Source organism: Anolis carolinensis, chromosome 5 (assembly GCF_035594765.1).
Source record: "Anolis carolinensis isolate JA03-04 chromosome 5, rAnoCar3.1.pri, whole genome shotgun sequence".
NCBI lineage: Eukaryota > Metazoa > Chordata > Lepidosauria > Squamata > Dactyloidae > Anolis > Anolis carolinensis.
The window spans coordinates 177,758,114-177,777,978 of NC_085845.1; the positions used below are offsets into that span (position 1 = coordinate 177,758,114).

At 41.1% G+C, this 19,865-nt stretch overlaps 1 protein-coding gene across 4 annotated transcripts; it reads left to right on the top strand.

The window, feature by feature from the left end:
* Nucleotides 1–292: 292 nt before the first annotated feature.
* Nucleotides 293–19,742, top strand: prdm4 (PR/SET domain 4). 4 transcript variants are annotated; one of them, XM_062983025.1, is made up of 13 exons: nt 293–713; nt 1,273–1,389; nt 2,597–2,730; nt 3,210–3,386; nt 3,713–4,507; nt 5,856–6,005; nt 6,903–6,950; nt 7,999–8,117; nt 9,506–9,591; nt 10,674–10,801; nt 11,394–11,708; nt 17,542–17,710; nt 18,768–19,742. In XM_062983025.1, exons 3-13 carry the CDS (start codon nt 2,598–2,600, stop codon nt 19,051–19,053), a joined length of 2,406 nt encoding a protein of 801 aa, XP_062839095.1. In that variant the 5' UTR covers nt 293–713; nt 1,273–1,389; nt 2,597; the 3' UTR covers nt 19,054–19,742. The 4 variants fall into 4 exon arrangements, with proteins under 4 accessions (XP_062839095.1, XP_062839096.1, XP_008108811.1 ...); XM_062983026.1 differs by having other exon boundaries at nt 1,277–1,389; XM_008110604.3 differs by lacking the exon at nt 1,273–1,389.
* The last annotated feature ends 123 nt before the right edge of the window (nt 19,743–19,865 follow it).

Here is a 19,865-nt window from a genome sequence, read left to right on the forward strand (position 1 = left end):
CATGGTCATACAGTCCGGAAAGCTCACAGCAACAGTGATTCCGGCCATGAAAGCAAACCTTCAACTATAATAAAATGTGTTTTTTTTTGTTACAAAATTAAAACACCTTTGTGAGGGGGGGAAAAACCTTTCTGTTGAAGCGTAATAGCTTTGGCAGCGGAGGGAGGAGGGATAGTAGAGAGAACGGCGCCGATTGTAGCGCTCGCGGAGACGGGGGGGCGTGGTTGGAAGAGCCCGGGCGGTAGCGCGCGTGCGCGAGCTAGCGAGTAGCGGGAGGAGCAGGAGGAAGGGCCACTTCCGGGAAGGAGGAACAAAGCGGAAGCAGCCGCCTTTCTGAGCGTAGCCCTCCCTTTCCTCCCTCCCGCCTTCTCTCTCTCTCTCTCTCTCTCGCTCTTGGGACTGCACCACCTCCCCTTCCGGAAGGGGGCGCCTTGATTAAACCCTTTCTCCCATCATCTCTCTGCGGCCGGTTACCACGGCAACGGTTGAGGCCTGCGTACTCGCTTGGCCCAGGAGGCGCTGGAGGAGACCTGGCCTGAGGTGAGAGGCAGGCTCCTGGGCGCTGGAGGGCGAGGCTGGAGCAGCGGGACCAGATGAGGAGGAGGAGGCGGCGGAGGAAGAAGAAGAAGAGGAGGAGGAGGAAGAGGAAGAAGCCCTTGCTGCTGCTGCCAGGCCCTTCCTAACCCCGGCCTTGCTGGGCAGATGCATCACAGGTGAGAGAGCTGTGTCACAGGGTCCTAGAGCTGGAAGAGACCAAGGGCCGTCCAGTCCACCCTGGCAGGTGGCCATCCAGCTTCCAGAGAGAGAGACTCCACCACACTCTGAGGCCAGATGTTTTTGGCCTTCACCTCCCAGAAATCCTAACAGCTGGTAAACTGGCTGGGATTTCTGAGAGTTGTAGGCCAAAAACATCTGGGGACCCCAGGATGAGAACCACTGGTCTATGCTGTCTTTTATTTATTTATTTATTTATTTATTGCATCACTTCTACCCCGCCCTTCTCACCCATCAGGGGACTCAGGGCGGCTTACAATATAAACATACACATCAAAAAACAGTTTTCATCAAATTTAAAAATTCATCAAGATTAAAAATTACAATAAAATTAAGAATATACATTAAAATATACATAATTATACCTTTAAATATACATTTAAGGTGCTTTCCATGTCCAGGTGGGGTCTGTCAGTAGGTCAGATATTTATATCTCATTTTTGCTGCTACTCATGCTCAAATGCCTGGTCCCATAACCACGTTTTTGTTCTCTTTCAGAAAGACAGGAGGGAGGGAGCCTGCCTGATTTCACTGGGGAGGGCGTTCTATAGGCGGGGAGCCACCACTGAAAAGGCCCTGTCTCTTGTCCCCGCCAGCTGCACCTTAAGCTTCGAGGTGGGTCGTAGTGGGAGACGTTCGGACAGATAAGCTTACCTTCCTCCTAACCTTTTCAGGCAATGGGTAAACTTAAGCCCTCCAGATGTTTTGGAATTGAACTCCCACAATTCCTAACAGCCTAGTTTGCCCATGCCTAGTTTAGGTGGCATCTCTTTCCCTGCCATTTGAATCCAATGGCTCCATTGTGTCTCTAGAGCAGTGGGAAAGCAAGCATGCCCCCTCCTCAATATGACATCTTTTCAAATGTGTTGTTGTCAGGACAGTAAATAAAGAACAACACTCAGAAGACAGGGGAATCCCAGACAAGAAATAATCAAGGCCAGTTAACACCTCCCAACAAAGGATTCCACCCAGGCAGGAAACAGGCAGGTTTGAATGCCAAAGCAGAATAGAAGGGGGCTGTGACTTCCCTGGAGATAGGCACTATACAGGGAGCCCCAAGTTATGAACAAGATAGGTTATGTGGCTTTGTTCTTAAGTGAAATTTGTATGTAAGTCAGAACAGTTATATTTTTAAGTGTAACTCCAGCCATAAAAATATACACATACATACACACACACAAAGCAGATATTGTGGGATTTTCTGCCTTGATATTCTGGGTTACATGGCTGTGTGGAAGGGCCTAAGACTCCTAGAACCCTTTCACATAGTCTGTTTTCAAGCTAGACGTCACCAATATGATATCTTTGTGTTTCTTGCCTAAGTATAGAACAGTACAGCACTGAGAAGTTTAACAAAAACATATCATTTTAAAGAACTGAATCAGTTTCCACTTAGCCACCTTGAATCCTTCTCTTGGGAAAAGGCGTCAAATGAATTAGGTAAATACATTTAAGAGCATTTTTCATCTAAACTTGTAGGGTTTAATTTATAAGCCTATTAATATAAAGGGAAAAATCTGTGAAAAGAATATAGAACTTTGATGGGGAAGTTATTTAGTACAGTGTTTCGCAAACTGTGTTCCTCCAGGTGTTTTGGACTGCAGCTCCCAGAAATCCCAGCTGTTAGGAATTGTGGGAGCTAAAGACCAAAACACTGGAGGAGCACAATTTGAGAAACTGATCTAGTGTATTGTGAAGCAGGTGTTTCCATCCAAGATGTGTGTGTGTTTATTGAGTGTCATATCTTCAGAACTCTTGAACTGATAAGAAGAATACCATTGAAATATAATGTTCGTACTGTAAAATATTGTCTTTTGTTTAGGATGAATGAGTTAAGCTTGAGTCCTGTAGGAATGGAGCAGCTGACGGCTTCCTCTGTGAGCAATGCCCTTAGTGTTGGAGGAAACCATATTGGTCTGACTTCATCACCAACACATAATACCATATCAGCACCAGGTAATGCAGGAAGTAAATTTGAGGGAGGGAATGAATATGTTTTGTATTGATATTACGTTGTATGTTTTTGTGATGAAAGAAATGTAGCTATATTTCTGAGCCTAGCTTGAGGAAAAGTTAGCATATTCTTTCATGAAGAGACCTGACTCCAGTATTGCATGGTTGCTAGATTTTTTAAATGTAGTGGGTATAATTTTAATGTCTTCAGGAACAGGGGTACCATTCAAATGTAGCCAAGAAAATGGCCAATGGTAATAGAAATGCAGGATTTTACTGTGATGCTGGAGTCCATTGTAACCCCTTGAAGGGAGGAGAATGAATATTTCAACTAGTATTTGTTCTATTTTAATTAGAATTCAAATCTTTTGATGACCTTTCCCATTTTATTCTTTGCTTAACTATATCCCCTACATTTCTTTTCCTCATTTCATTAGTTGGATTCTAATCACTATATTTTTGTTTGGCTTGGTTTCCCCTAGGATTACCTGTTGCAATTCCAAATCTGGGGCCCTCCTTACCCTCTGCTCTCTCTCTGATGCTTCCTATGGGCATTGGGGATCGAGGGGTGATGTGTGGTATACCAGAGAGAAATTATACCCTACCTCCACCGCCTTATCCTCACCTGGAGAGCAGCTATTTCAGACACATTCTACCTGGTGAGTAGTGGGACACAACAGTGCATGCATGTGTAATCTAAAAGTCTGTTCAGCAACAGGTTTTTATGGGAAGATCACTTTGAGAGGAAAACAGACCTTTCCCAGAATTGTTGAAGTACATCTTACTTTTATTTTCCTATATCTCAGTAAGTTTTGAAGCTGCATAGTGTTATTATTGGTGTTTGGAGGTGGGTGTTGGGACATTCAGTCATCACCACAATCAATTTCTAAGGTGCCACTAGTTCTTTAAATCTCGAAATTTAGACTTGTTATTACAAACAAGTTGCATTTCTCATTTTCTTGCTTTCTTTTCTTCCCGTGTTCAGGTCTCTTGTCTTATTTAGCTGACAGACCTCCACCTCAGTATATCCATCCCAACAATATAAATGTGGACAGTAATCCAGCTTTGTCTGTCTCCAACAACCCTTCAGGCCTAGATCCCTTCCAGCCGAATGGAGCAGTGGGCCTTGAAGCAGACATTGTCTCCATGGATTCCCGTTCAGTAAATCCACACAACACTCAAAGCTTGCATCCCAGCGACAGCCATGAGGTAGCTCTAGATACAACCATTGCCATGGAGAGTGTTTCAAGGGTCACAAGTCCAATCTCAACCGACAGGATGGCTGAGGAACTTACAATGGGAGATGTTGCCGGGGATCATTCACAGATTACAAATGGCAGCCATAACCATGAATCTCTAACTGTAGATGCTGTGGGAGGCAGTTTAGCGGCAGACACTGTAGGCCATAATGGTGTCATCCCTCTTCATGGTAGCACTTTGGAGCTTCCTGTTGTTATGGAACCTGACCATATTGCAGCCCGTGTTGGTGGGATATCTGACAGAACGCTTGGGGACTCTATTCACTCGGCGGCCATGAATAGCAATTCTGTGAGCGTTGCACTTTCTACCTCACACAACCTCACTTCTCTGGAGTCTGTTTCATTGCACGAAGTGGGTCTCAGTCTGGAGCCTGTGACAGTATCATCCATGAGCCAAGAAGTAGCTATGGGACAAAATCACGTGGACGTCTCCTCAGATAATCTTTCCTTTGTGCCGTCATCCCTACAGATAGAAGACTCCAATTCAAACAAGGAAAATATGGCAACTTTGTTTACCATATGTGAGTGTGTGCTTGCCTTTGGGTAATATTTGCATTGCAAAGTCAGGTTAAAATGTTTTTTTCAGCAAACTTTTTGGGAGGTCTAAATCTGACCAAATAGTACAGAGGCTTTGGCTGGGAAATGTTGGGGGAAAGTAAGAAATAAACTAGTGTGTACATCTTTTTGTCATGCTTTCTCCTTCCACATTACAAAATATTACTTTTTTCTGGTCCAAGCTGGACTAGTATTGTCAGTACATTACTAAAAACAGATTGTGGATTTGTCATGGCTTTTCAGTTTCTCACCCATCATACCCTACCCCAAGTTCAGAGGAATTATTATCTGGCCCCTGTTTTCCCCTGCACTATATGCTTACACAATTGGACCTGAACCCTATTGGGCTCCAGTACTTTTGCAGCTGCCAGCTATGAGGAGTCATAGATTCTTGCTCACGTCAGGTGGTATTCTAGAACTCCCTGAGCAAGGTAAAATAGACAAGGCCACAATGCGGCTGCCTGATCTATGCAACTCTGACAGTGAGACCTTTTGCTATGCCAGTTTTGAATATGATATTTGCCTTCCTATTCTTGTGTTTTAGCACAATTTCCACATACAAGCTTTCTTCTTATTTTCTTGGTAATCTCAATTTTCTATTGCTGTAAGGTGGCTTCATTTTTAGATGCTTCTTCCACCAAACAATATACAGCTAGGAAAATAGGGGAAAGGTTCTAAGTTCACCCAGGTTTTGTGTCCATCTAGTAGTGTTTGTGCTTTTGGGTTTAAGTTACTCATCAGTGTTAAAGAGCCAGTGCTCATATATTGAAACAATGCATCATTTATTAGTATGCATGATGACATTATCTTCCAGTTCTTTAGACTTCCTTGTTTTTTTCTGAACTTAGACAGAAACCTTACAATAGCTAAGATAATTTTTTCCAACAATGATACATTGTGCTGATCTGTGCCTGTTGCAACAAATTTTGAGATTGTTTAGTCTTGAATGAAAACAATATTGCACGGTTTATAACCTTATATTTGACCTAATGAAAAGTATTCCCTTAATATTGATTTCATTTTGTTTTTTCTGTCAGCCAGCATGATTATTATCGCTGTCTGTGCTAATCATATGCATCCTTAAAAAACAGATAAATAAATTCTGTAAACCTTCTTTGTCAGATGAAAGCAAAATTATTTGCAACTAATATATCTGCAGGTAGCTACCGGCAGATCCAGAGTATTGGAAAGAGAGACTTCAATCTTGACTATTTATTATTTGGAGTTTTATATTTGCACCACTCTTAACTTGGTTACAATAAAACACCAAGAAACACGTATCAGATGCTTTATGTATCATTTACCTTTCTGCAGGGTGCACACTGTGTGACAAGGCTTATCCATCTGACTGCCCGGATCATGGGCCTGTGACCTTTGTTCCAGACACTCCCATAGAGAGTCGAGCAAGACTCTCTCTCCCCAAACAGCTTGTTATTCGACAGTCTATCATGGCAGCTGAAGTTGGTAAGGATCTCTGGTTGACTGTAAATGTAGCATATGACATGGACATTGAGGGCAGGGAAGAACTCACGTAAACACGATTTGATACATTAATGATGGGAAATGCAAAGAAAATGGGTCTGAACAAAATGATATACAGTGTTCCCTCACTTATCGCGGGGGTTACATTCCAGGACCACCCGTGAAAAGTAAAAATCTGCGAAGTAGGGATGCTATATTTGGACGCTATATTTGGACGCCACTGCCGCTGCCTTGTGAGGCGAAAACAAAGCTGCTTCAGCCTCCTTTTCTCTCTCTTCGGCTTCTCCTTCCTTCCTTTCTTAGGCTTCTCCTTAGGAAGGAAGTAGAAAGAGGGATTAATAATATTATTTTATGATTTATAATATTTTAGTGTTTATTAAAAAACCCGCAAAACAGAGTCTGCGAAAAGCAAACCGCGAAGTATTGAGGGAACACTGTAGATAGTATACAATGGGAGAGTATCTGTGGTTTTTTTTTGATCAGGTAGTGAGAATTACTTTTGTATCGGTGATTAAATGGGGAGACCAATAGTGCTGCATAACCCATATTTGTATATTCTATAGAACTGTTATCTTAGCTAAACACTTAGCTAAACAATAGCTGAACACTTTGCTATTGTGGGTACTTTCAAGTCCTTTCTGGCTTAGGTTCATCATACAGTATTAATTATTCCCACCAATTTAAAGAGCTACATGGTTACCTTAGAAATGTGTTTTACATACTTTGGAGATAATGGTGATAATTGGAAGGGAAAATGTAACAGGAGCTCTCACTCATAAAACAAGATTCTTAATAGGGATCCTTTTCTTAGCATATTTTTGATGTCTGCAAAGAAACATTAGTTAACACTAATAGAGAATTGTCACCTTTTTTCTTCAGGTGGGCAGTATTGTCAGTTATCAGCCTGTCTTGGACCTTCTTCCTTGGGTACGGCCATTAGCTAAAGTTTGGCAATGAACACGTCATTCCTCAGTTAGTGGAATTACTTCTAGGCATTCGAAGGAAAGTCTTAGTTTTAGATTTTATCAATATCTTTATTATATTTAATCTAAGTTCAATTATATTATATTGAGTTGATACTATTTTTTGAAAATGCTTCTTCGGATTAGCTAAAACAGTGATTTTTGCAAGCAGTTTACAAAATTGAAAGATAAACTGTACTTAGAGGATTTATTTCACACGCCAAAATTAGGAGATTCCTGAAACCATGTTGGTAAAATGTTAAGCCAATTAAGAAACTCTCTCTAGTGATTCACTACCTGCAGAACATTTGTACACTTACCTTGAAGCACATTGAAGAAGATTCTGGGTCATCTTCTTAAAATCTACAATTGGTGCATAATATAGGGCAGGACTGTGGGCATCACCATTTTCCTCCTTTAACTGAAAATGTTACTTAGAAAGTACCCAACATTATTTTCAATCTACATTGGAGGAAACTGACCTCAGTGCAGAATGTTGGATTTCTTGGAACATTGTTCTTGAAAGCTACAGCTGTAAAACATTGTTGCCTGAGGGGGAATGCACCTAGCAGCCTGGCCAAAAATATTTGGTGGTAGACTAACTGGGAGTATCACAGATTTATGGCTATAAAAACTTTTGTTGTTTTAATTGCTAAAAGAAATGGCAGCTGGTCATCTTGCTGTATTCCTGGCTGCTTCTGTGGTTTCTGAAATAAGATTTTTTTTTACTTTTGCAGGAAGTGCCCTGAAATCTTTAATGAGCGCAGGTGGTCAGGACTTCAGTTTCACAGCCCACCTAAAAGTAAATGAATTGATATTAGAAGGAAAATAGATCTAAGCAGTGATTATCCCCACAAGTGTATTGTGACAATAGTTTCTGTGACTAGCTTATTATGTAGAAGCTTTCATGGCCTGATGCTTAGCAGTAGTTCTCAGAGCTCTTGGCTACAAAGCATTACAATTCTTGATGGAGTCAGTGGATTTTTTTGTTCTGTTCCCTAAACTGCTGGCAGGTGTGTGGGCTCAGGAAACCATTCCCGTGCGTACTTGTTTTGGACCACTCATCGGGCAACAGAGTCACTCCATTGAAGTAGCTGATTGGACAGACAAAGCAGCCAATCACATCTGGAAGGTCAGTTTTGTCTGTTTATCTTTCACCTTATTAATTATATGTCTTTTTGGGGGGATTTGCCCTGTCCATCTTTTGCATGCAGAATTTTGCAGCATTGCATCAGCGACAATAAGAGGAATATTTTTAAGTCCAATATCTAGTTAGAATCTAGTTAAATATAACATTTGTCATCTAACTGTGGGCTGGTAGATGTTTATATATTGGTTTGTTGTTGTTACGTGCCATTTTCTGACTTCTGGAAACCCTATCACTTGGTTGGCAAGATATGTTCAGAGAGGGTTTGCCATTGTCTTACTCTGAAGCTGAGAGAATGTGTTCTACCCAAGGTCTCTCACTGGGTTCTCATAGTTGAGAAGAGTCTAGGGGTTTCCCAGACTCCTAGCCCTTATAACCAAACCATGAAATCAGACTGACTCCTTTATACTGATTTTTATCCCTCTTCTGGGTAGAAAAGTGTGCTCCAAAGAGACTTGTATTTTTTTTTACCACAATGCTTCGGCATTATCTCTTAAAGCTTATCCAAAGTCAAGTTTATTGCCATAATCTTAGTTTATTTATTTCCATCATTTCCATCCTTCTCACCTGAAGGAACTCAGTTTCTGTAACCCCAGTAAATACTGGGAATTGAAGCTTTGTCAGGGAGTGTTATTACTTTACTTCGTCCCAGGGTTGAAATAGTACCAACTTTGAAATTTCAGTACATGGAATAGTTTTCCTTGCTGGAGGGGAAGCATCTCTTAAAGAGAATAGTGATTTCCTGATATCATGTCTTCATGCTTTTTTACTAGGGTGGGAAGGTAATGGCCCTCTGTTTCCTCCAATTTCCCTCCTTCTAAATACTTCCCTTGCACAAATCCTCGGTTGTAAGGGAACACATTTGTCATATTTTGAACACCCTGGCTATTTCAGTCCCAATTGAGCCTTTTCTTTGACAAGGAAGTATTTCAAAACTTCTGGTTCATTTTCTTGTTTAATGAAAACCTCTTCTGGTCTTAAAACAAACCAAGAACGCCAAATCATAATGAGATTGTACTTCCACAGCCCTCTGGGAGCAGTGGTTCTTTTACATCTTTAATTTTTTTTTTAAAAAAATCTGAAGATGCAGGACATAGCAGGTGGGTGTGCCCCCCCCCCCCCCCCGCCCCGCCCGCTCGCCCATTCCTGGGAATTGCCATCTCCTCCTGTACACTCTTTAGGCTGGTATAGGCACTTCAGGCTCTTGCCATGTGATCTTCTATTCATGCAATCTTCCATTCATGAGCGTCAGGGAGATAGTGGCAGTAACCAGAATACACTGGGTTGAATACTACTTTTTGTAGCTGTTGAGGTGCTCTCTGTGGAGGTATTGTCAAACACCTGAATGGTCCCTTTTGGCTTTCTCCTGCCAGATGTATCACAATAACATCCTGGAATTCTACATTCTCACAACTGATGAAAATGAATGTAATTGGATGATGTTTGTGCGGAAAGCCAGGTGAGAAAGCTTTGCAATGGAACTAGTGGCATAGTGATACTGTGTGCATGATTCTTCCGTAACATGTAACATGTTATTTTCAGATTTTCCTACTTTAACCTTGAGTGTCTCTTTTCATTTGAGAGTAGATTCCATTTATTTAATTGCTAAAATCCTAGTATTATTTAACAAACTCATTTTAACATTTTGTTGAGTTGATGCCTGGAAAGGCAGAACGCAAATTTCCATCCAGGTAGAACTCAGCTCCAGTTCCTATCTTCCCTCTGGCAGGACTCATTTTCCTCCTGCTGTGGCTCTCTGATCTGGCCATATAGTGGCTGAGAGCTGCTGAGAAGTATCTAGCTCCTTTACCTCTTTCTGATCTCTGGAGAATGATTATGATGATGCTGTTGGTTCAGCTACAGGGACATAACCAGACCTTCTTAGCGGGGAGTGGCCTTCCCCAATTGTTGCATAATTATGTTAGAGGGGCTCCGCAGTGGAAGCGTTAGCAGTTGCTATATGAGGGTGGTAATCAATTCCTCCCTCTGCAACAATCCCCAAAATACATATTCCGATTGGCATATGTTACTAGTAGGATGAAAGTTTTCATATTTCAGCACACCCGTTCTTGCAGAATTGCACTTGCTTTTTGGGTCTAATTTAGAATGAAGACAAATAAGGGGGTTACTAGATACTACTAAATTGTATATTTCAAAAGGCCAACAAGTCATTTTTTTTTAGTTGAAGTCAACTCTGAGGGATTCTGGTAACTAGAAAACTAGAATCTTTTGTTCTCGTTGCATGCCTTCAAGCTGCTTCTGCCTTATAGACAGAAGCAAGGCTGTCATGGTTTTTTTTCCAGCAACTTTAGTTCAGATATGGTTTTCCATTGCCTTCTTTTGAGGCCAAGAGAGTGTGATATATCCAAGGTCACCCTAGTCAGTTCATTGGTCGAGTTGGAATTTGAACCCTAATACAATACTCAAACCACTACAGCACACTGGCTTTTAAATTGACTTATGTTAAGAATATTGTTTTTCAGGATATTTGTTAAAGAAATATGTTTTAATGGCTCACCCTTCCTGTTTTTTGTGGAATAGGAACCGAGAAGAACAGAACCTGGTTGCTTATCCTCACGATGGAAAGATTTACTTCTGTACCTCACATGATATCCCTCCAGACCATGAGCTTGTTTTTTATTATAGTCGAGATTACGCCAGACAAATTGGTAAGCAGTTTAAAGACATTTAGTATGGATGTTATCCCTAATCTTACTTACTTTTTATATAATTTTTCATTTTATTTTTCTGAATTTGGACTTTTAATTTATCTATTTTACAAAAAGATGATAGATGTTATCTTACAGTGAGGGAAGTTCAATTGTCATTTCAGAGATTTACTCCGTATCAGGTCAGTAGTCAACTACAGAAACCAGATAAAGTTGTTGGCACGTTATTGTTTCACACTGTTATGTACTATTACCTTACTTTATACAGATAAGTTTGTAGGTTTTTGAATTCATGTTAAAAGTAAGATGTTGATTTATTGTGTCAGATCTATGCTTTCCTCTTAGTTCCTTGCTTGTACTGATTATAAAAATAATTAACCTATTATTATACTTAAGAATTACATTATTCTTTGAGTATGTCTGTTTGCATCATTTGGAGTCAAAGTCCTTCCTGCAACCATAAGATAAAACTTCTTGTAATGTATTAAACTGAATATATTGAGAGAAGAATGGTTCTCCTCAAAGGTGGCAAATTGTGAGCAAGCAAACAAGAGCTGTGGGAGTTCCAACTAAATTTGTTTTTGTGTTCAAGGTGTTCCTGAGCATCCTGATGTGCACACCTGTCATTGTGGAAAAGAATGTGCTTCTTACACTGAATTTAAGGCTCATCTAAGTAGTCACATCCACAGCCCCTTCCCCAGTCAGAGCCATAGCAGCAGCCATGGACCAGGGAATAGCAAGGAAAGGAGGTGGAAATGCTCCATGTGTCCTCAAGCTTTCATCTCGCCTTCTAAACTTCATGTTCACTTCATGGGGCACATGGGAATGAAGCCACACAAGTGTGATTTCTGTAGTAAAGCCTTTAGTGACCCAAGCAATCTCCGCACACACCTCAAAATCCATACAGGTAAGTGTATGCAAGAGTGTGGCTTGAAGTTGTTTTCTTCCCCAAAGTTGCATTTGTGACCTATTCTTGTTTCTTCTTTATCAGATTAGAGGTCTGAAGTGTGTTCAACAAGTGATTTATGAACTGTGCTGTGTGATAAGTGAAAGTTGGCTGGCAGTTCTTATATTGATTTTAATTTGAATTCCCACTTCTTAGTTTGTGTTTGCTCTAAAAGTTAAGCCGGTATTATGTAAGCCATATTTTTCTTTGTTCCTTGGCTGATTATTAATTAGCAAATCTTATTTAAACTTTTAGTAAGTAATTTAAAGTGTTTGCCATCATAAATGAATTTTAGCTTAAAAAGCCAACAGGATTTTGGCCTGCATAAATAGGAATCCAGGGAAGTCATGCTTTGCTTCTATTCTGACTTGGTCAGAGCACACCTGAAATACTGTGTCCAATTCTGGGTGGCTCAATGGAAATGAGATGTTGACAAGCTGGAAGGTGTCCAGAGGAGGGCGACTCAAAGGATCAAGGTTCTGGAGAACAAGCCCTATGAGGAGCGGCTGAAAGAGCTGGACATGTTTAGCCTGCTGAATAGAAGGTTGAGAGGAGACATGTTAGCCATGTATAAATATGTGAGGGGAAATCATAGGGAAGAGGGAGCAAGCTTGTTTTCTTCTGCCCTGGAGACTAGGACATGGAACAATGGTTTTAAACTACAGGAAAGGAGATTCCACCTGAACATTAGGAAGAACTTCCTCAGTGTGACAGCTGTTCAGCAGTGGAATTCTCTGCCCCAGAGTGTGGTGGAGGCTCCTTCTTTGGAGGCTTTTAAACAGAAGTTGGATGGCCATCTGTCAGGGATGATTTGAATGTGTTTTCCTGCTTCTTGGCAGGGGGTTGGACTGGATGGCCTTGAGGTCTCTTCCAACTCTATGATTCTACTAGCTGTGCCTGGCCATGCGTTGCTGTGGCAAAGTATGGTGGTATGGGAAATAAATTATTGAGGATTTGTTGGTAGTTAAGGTAAAGGTTTTCCCCTGACATTGTCTAGTTGTGTCTGACTCTGGGGGTTGGTGCTTATCTCACTTTCTAAGCCGAAGAGCTGGCATTGTCTGTGGACTCCTCCAAGGTCATGTGGCATGACTGCATGGAATGGCGTTACCTTCCTGCTGGAGCAGTACCTATTGATCTACTCACATTTGCATGTTTTTGAATTTCTGGGTTTGCAGAGGCTGGGGCTAACAGTGGGGGTTCACTCCGCTCCCCCAATTCAAACCTGTAACCTTTTGGTTCAGAAGTTCAGCAGCTCAGCGCTTTAACACGCTTTGCTATCAGCGGATATTATTTCCTAAAGCTTGTGAATATGCAATATTTCTGATCTTTTTTTTTGTCTGTTGGAAACAAGTATGAATGCTGCAATTAGGCGAAATGATTAGCATGAAATTGCCTTGCAGCTTTAAAGCCTGTCTGCTTCCTCCCTGAGGGAATTTTTTGTTGGGATGTGTTAGCTGGCCCTGATTGTCAGAGACAGAACGCCAGCAAGTAAAACAAAACTCAGTTTATTGAGGTTACAGAACTAAAAACGCCCGTAGGAAACAAAGAACAGGGCTTAAATGGTTCAAAGGGATAAACCGGGTTAAACAGCAGTGTAATCCGGATTAAATCAAAGTGCTTACTTCGTCTTGGCAAACAATGCAAACAAAAGAGGATCAACAGGAGTCAGAATGTAAACAAAAGACTGGTAGCAGATTCCTCTCTGCTACTCAGAAACAGCAGGGGAGTAAAACAGGCTTGTTTATTTCTCCCTGCAGCGAACGAAAGCGTGGTCGTAGTCAGGATTCAGGTCTAGGGTAACGGCAGTCAGCAGGGTCCCAATCCGGTCCAGAAGATCAATAGCCAAGCGTAGTCGTCAAGGAATCCAAAGGTCTCACCGATAGCCAGCAGCAGGGTTAATCCGGAATCGTAGTCAGTCAGTCCAGCGTCAATCCAGTGTAAGTAGGTATTGCCCGTCAAAAAGACGACGGAGGTTCAAGCTATCAAGATTAAACACAAGTTGCACAGAGAATAACCCCACACAGTTCCTCCCGCCGTCGATGCCCAATGTCCTTGGTAAACTTACGTATCCAGTAGCGAATCACACCCGTCTTCAGGAAGTTCCCAAACAAAAGCCCAAGCGTCCGTCCAGATTACCTTGCCCAACGCAATTAGACATTGGTCCCAAACCCCATTTTATCCCAGTTCAAGCTCATCATCGCTGTCAGCTGCCATCCCAATTCCAGACGCCCCAACATCATCATCCTCATCAGAGCTTAAGCACCTTCGACTACGCCCCACAGCATCCCCAGCTGTGGATCCCGCTCCATCCCTCCAACCAGTCCATGGGTCTGATCCTGCAACCCGCCAATCACCTCCCACGCTTTCATTGCCTGTTTCCCCAACACCCAAATCCTCCCTCACACGAGTCCATTCCATGTCATCCTCCTCCGAGCTGACCATCGCTTCCTCCAAACCCTGAGAAAAACCCTCAAATGAGTCCTCATCTGTCGGCTCTGCAAACAAATCCCGGAGACGTTTTCTTTCACGCTCCTCGAGAGTGTCTGACTCTCGAGGAGTCTTACGACCCCTTCTTCCATTACCAGAGCCCGAAGGCTCAACCATAACACTGATTGTTTCCTGTCTGGAATTCCCGTTTTCAGAGTGTTGTTCTTTAGTTAGTGTTCTGATTTTAGAGATTGTATTGTTCTGTTTTATTATACCACAGTAATATTTATATATTATGATTTTAGTGTTTTATTATTATAATAATAGTAATGCTTTGCTCGGCACTCTGCACATGGTCTGGAGTCCCTGTGATGCAGCGTGAATATCAATATACATCTATACACACACACATATATATACACTCATACATACACCAGATATCATTAATGGCCCTCCCCATTGTGGTCCTGGGCACTCTGCACATGGTTAGAGGAGACATTCCCAAACCCCTCTCCTCCTATCTAGCATCTCTTTTCCCCAGCATCCTTTCTCTCAGCCAGGGGGGTCCTCTTCCTTCCTCCTGCCTTGCTTGGCACTCTGCACATGTTCAGGGTTGCCCTCCTTTCCCTCCCTCCCTCCCTCCCCGGCTTTGCGGCGCAAAGGCAGTTAAGGGGGGATGAGCCAGGCTGTCTCCTCCTCGGTTGCAGATCCGCTCCCTTCTGTTCCTGGAGGCAGACGCGGCCTCGTCTCCGATGGGAACATGAAGGTGAAGAAGGGGAGCAACACGGGCCCGGGAGGCGCAGGGGGAGGTGGCGGCACCCTCCTCCGCCGCCTCCTCGGGGGCCTCTTCCTCCTCGGCCCTGTGCAGCGAGGAGGAGCTCCTGCGCAAGGCCAGCATAAGCCCTGAGGATGTCTTGTGGCTCCCCAAGATCACCTGTGGTAAGGAACAACGCGCTTCCAAGATGGCAGTGGTTGGAAAAGGGGAGCATGCAGGAGCGACCATTGAGAGGAAGGGTGGGTGTTGTTGTGGCTGCGTGCGAGATGGCTTTTTGCGGAGGAGGAGATGGTTTTTTTGTTTTTTTTGGTACTTTTAGACGCGGACTATGTGGAGCGGGGAAAAAAGTTTTGAGGAAACGTTGAGGGCTGCTGGATGAGTGAATAGGGCGCGTTGTGTTGGGGATGGTGGGTGGGCAAGCTGGCGGGGGTGTCATTGGTGGGAAAAAGGGACCACGCAGCAGTGGTCGTTGAGGGGAGGGGTGGGGATTTTTCTGTCTGTGCAAGGGGTCCCAGTTGGCGCAGGCGCAGATGGCGTGTTCTTGTTTTTTGGCTTGTATAGTCCCCGTGGAGATTTGTGATGTGTAATTGTGTTGTAGGAACCTAGAGGCAAGGATAGTGGATTGTGTTGCCAAATTTCTAGGTTCTGGGGCTTGTACTTTTGTTTACTCCTAGGCGGCGATTTCATTACTCCTTTATATATATAGATAGATTAGCTACTGTTTTACCTTCCCCTTTTAGGCTCCCTGTACTGGAAAGGTGTATTGAATGCCAGGCTCTAAATGTTCATCAGCTGTTCGTTTAAATAATTGTCTTTCTTAAACCATTGTCAATAATAGCATGTACTGAGAATATTACTATATTCCTTGAGGACTCTTTTCAGAGTTTTGCGGTCAAATTTCTAAAAAAGCTTTTTCATGTGACACTTTTTCTGTCATTTCCTTCACATCAGTTTGCAATCTCGGTGCTGTCCAATTAGGTGACTAGGTTTCACCCACTGACCATGCCAAAAGAATACTTTTTTAAAAAAGAACCATGAGGAAATAGAATCAGCCTCTGAAGAACAATTCTCTCTTGAGACATTATTAAGGTGGCATTCAAACATAAGGAATGGCCATTGGAAGTTTCTGGAGAATTATAGAGTAGTGCTTCAGTGTTTTTAGTAAAATGTGAAGAAAGCTCATGAAGATACATATTCCCTTTTCACAGATACTGAATTGCATATGTGATATGCCCAGAGTCGTGTTTGGAGAGGGGGCGGGATATAAATAAAGTTTATTATTACAGTAGAGTCTCACTTATCCAACATAAACGGGCCGGCAGAATGTTGGATAAGCGAATATGTTGGATAATAAGGAGAGATTAAGGAAAAGCCTTTTAAACATCAAATTAGGTTATGATTTTACAAATTAAGCACCAGAACATCATGTTATACAACAAATTTGACAGAAAAAGTAGTTCACTACACAGTAATGCTATGTAGTAATTACTGTATTTACGAATTTAGCACCAAAATATCATGATATATTGAAAACAAAAATGCGTTGGATAATCCAGAACGTTGGATAAGTGAGTGTTGGATAAGTGAGACTCTACTGTATTTATTATTATTCTGTTGGAAATAGCAACATTCTACAAGCCTCCTATAGTATTTTTTGTTATGTATATAATTGTGATTGCTTACTATATTATATGTATATGATTTAGTATGCAGTTTTCCCTTAGCTCTATGTTGTTTGAAGTAGTGAGAGGGGCTACAGATCATGTGACCCAGATCTGAGAATGTTCAGAATGAGACTCCATTTTAAAATCCGTTTGAATCAGAAGTCAGTTGATGTCAGAGTTGGAAGTCAGTTGAAATACAGTTGATATCAGAGTATGAGTCAGCATGAGAAATCAGTTTATAGTACAGTATGCTGCAGTGAGTAGTCAGTTTATATTAAGTCCATGTTCAGTAACGTATTAGATTGAGGAGAGTGTTAGTCTATATGCAATAGAGAAGAGAACTTGCTGTTTAAACTCTAAACCAATAAGCAATGTACCTGTATGCTAATACATGAAGTTTGTAAGTAAATCAATTATATTAACTTTTAACAAAGACGACTTGTTTTTGGTCTCTTGACAGCATGATTTGAAAGCAATATATTTTATGGGAGTAATTTTTTTTAACAACTGAAATAATACTTCTGAAGATCTGCTATATATTTTATGCTTTGGCATATCTTTTTTCCTAACAGAGATAACCAGGCACATCAGTCTAACACCTGAGAAACCTAAATTGCCTTGCATGAATAACTAGTGGATATTTACTACTAAGGAAATTGACTCAAGCAAATTTTTAACCCTTCTCAGGAAGATCATACTTTACAAAAAGGTTATGATTATTCCAAATAGTGTGAATGTCAATTAATCTCCAGACAGGGTCATGCTTCCAAATGGTTTTGGAGATGCTGGTTTTCCAAAAGGTTACGATGTCTAACAAGGTCATGCATTTCCAAATGATTCAGTAGCTATTATAGCATGTTTGATATTCATCATCCTGGTTTCAAACTATGTTTATATTGTTGAGAAAGAAAATCTTATTTCATTCTAGGTCAAAAGAATTACCGCTGTTCTCTCTGTGAAAAGTCCTTTACTCAGAAGGCCCACCTTGAATCACACATGGTTATCCATACTGGGGAGAAAAACCTGAAGTGTGATTACTGTGAAAAACTGTTCATGCGACGACAGGACCTCAAGCAACATGTACTTACCCATACACAGTGAGTAATTTACAAGGGAGAAGTTCCTTGAAATACTACAGATTTGTCTAAAGAAGTTTAGTGATTCAGAGGCATGTATTCCTCTGTCTCACACCATGGCGATAGGATTACAGATCATCACAAGCCAAAGTCAACATTAAGGAGGAAACAAAGGTTTCCACAAGATGAAAGAAGTATAGAACTTAATGTATGTCTGTGGGATCCAAATCCTAATAGAGTAGCTACAACATGGTGTGTGCAGGGGGGTTTGATAAGGATCAAATAATCATATTTTTGTACCAATGGTTTATAAGATTTTTCGGGATTACACTGAGTTCTCCTCCATTCTCTAAAGACAGTTTCTGCAAAATGCAGGGACAACAGACAAGTCTAGGGGAGAGGGCACTCCTGGGATAAGTTATTGGCATATTTAACAAATTCTGTTTGGGAATCAAATTGATATATATCAGTTTGAAAAAGAATTCTGAGAGTGATTGTCAAATGGAGAAAAAGGCTCATGGTTTTTTAAAAAGTCACTAAATTTTAAATTATATAACTATCCTTTTTTACATTGCCGTATAATTAAAGAGCAAATAGTGTCCTTTAGATGTTATAGATATCTCTGTTTTCACACTGAAAGTGAAGTCAATGTAATATTAAAATTCGGAAGAGATTTCATCTAATGTGGAGGCATTATCCTTTTCCACAGTACTTCTGATTGGCTCTCCGTATTTTTTTCATGTTCTTTTACCATAAATAGAAGTTTTAAAAAACCACTAAAAGAAATACTTTCTCTGCAGGCATTTTGGAGAACAACAGTATTGATTGTTTTGCTCTGGTTCTTGGGTTGTCATTGGTTGCTGTAATCTTGTAAGAATATACGTTTCTCAGATATTTATTGTGTGGGGCTCTGCATGTAAAATTGTAGCTTCCTGGATATTAAATGACAATGTGAAGATAGGGTTGGAACAGGTAAAAAAATGTTTTTCAAGATTGGACTTCTATATTCTGAAGCAGCTGTCACACATTCAAAAGCTGTACTTTTACCCGATTACAATATTGTTCTTTCCACTTCTAGAGAACGTCAGATCCAGTGTCCCCAATGTGAGAAGCTGTTCTTGAGGACAAACCATCTAAAGAAACACTTAAACTCTCATGAAGGAAAGCGGGACTATGTCTGTGAAAAATGCTCCAAGGCTTATTTAACCAAATACCACCTCACACGCCACCTAAAAATCTGCAAAGGACCGACCTCCAGCCTCTCAACCCAGGAGGAGGAAGAGGATGACGACGACGACGATTCTTCTTCTTCAGAAGAAGAACAACTGATGAACACTGCAGACCCCAGACTGGCATGTATGTGACAAGTGACACGTTGGAAATGATGTTCCTTCAAGTGTAAATGGACTCCGCTTTCTAAAATCATGTTTGTCAAACTGACTTTTTCTATAGTCAACCTCTTCTCAATGGAGCTCACTCTCCTAAAGAACACTGTTTATGAGCTTGTTCTGAAGGATTTCCAGAAAGCCTAAACCAATGTAACTACCCACTTTCATCTGTTAAAAAAATCTGTGCTATTGGTGAGTTGGTTGATGTCATGCATTACTATTAGAATGAAACAGATACAATTCTGATCAGCCAAATGTTGAAACAATATCAGCAACCCTCTACAGTTAATGGTACCTCAGTATACAAATCAAATGCCATCACAGCAGTCCAGTGCTCTGATTGTTCTTGTTATATAAATTATATTTGGCGTAACAGGAACAATCTGAAATGAGCATTCAATATATACAAATTGATTAATTGGTCAGTTTTGTTGACAACTGCGTTTCAGTTGACTGGTGGGAGCCATGCAAAAAAGGCACGCTTGTGTTTGCAATGCAGGCTTGGTTTCGGCATGAGTGGTTACAGCATATAGTATCTTCCATACTATAAAGGGTAACCACTACTTTTGAGAAGTTGTGCATTCTGCTGCTAATGTATTTATGGAATCACAATATCATTTAAAAACTGTTTCCTTACAGAAAATAAATAAAATGCTCTTTTTAAATCTGTTCATTAATTACAGCTGTCTAGGCTTCAACAGGGGTCTTTAAAAAAAAAACACTTCTGTAAAAGATAAGTAACAGGACACTAATGGTATTCCTCAGTGATGGCTATCTGAATTATTGAC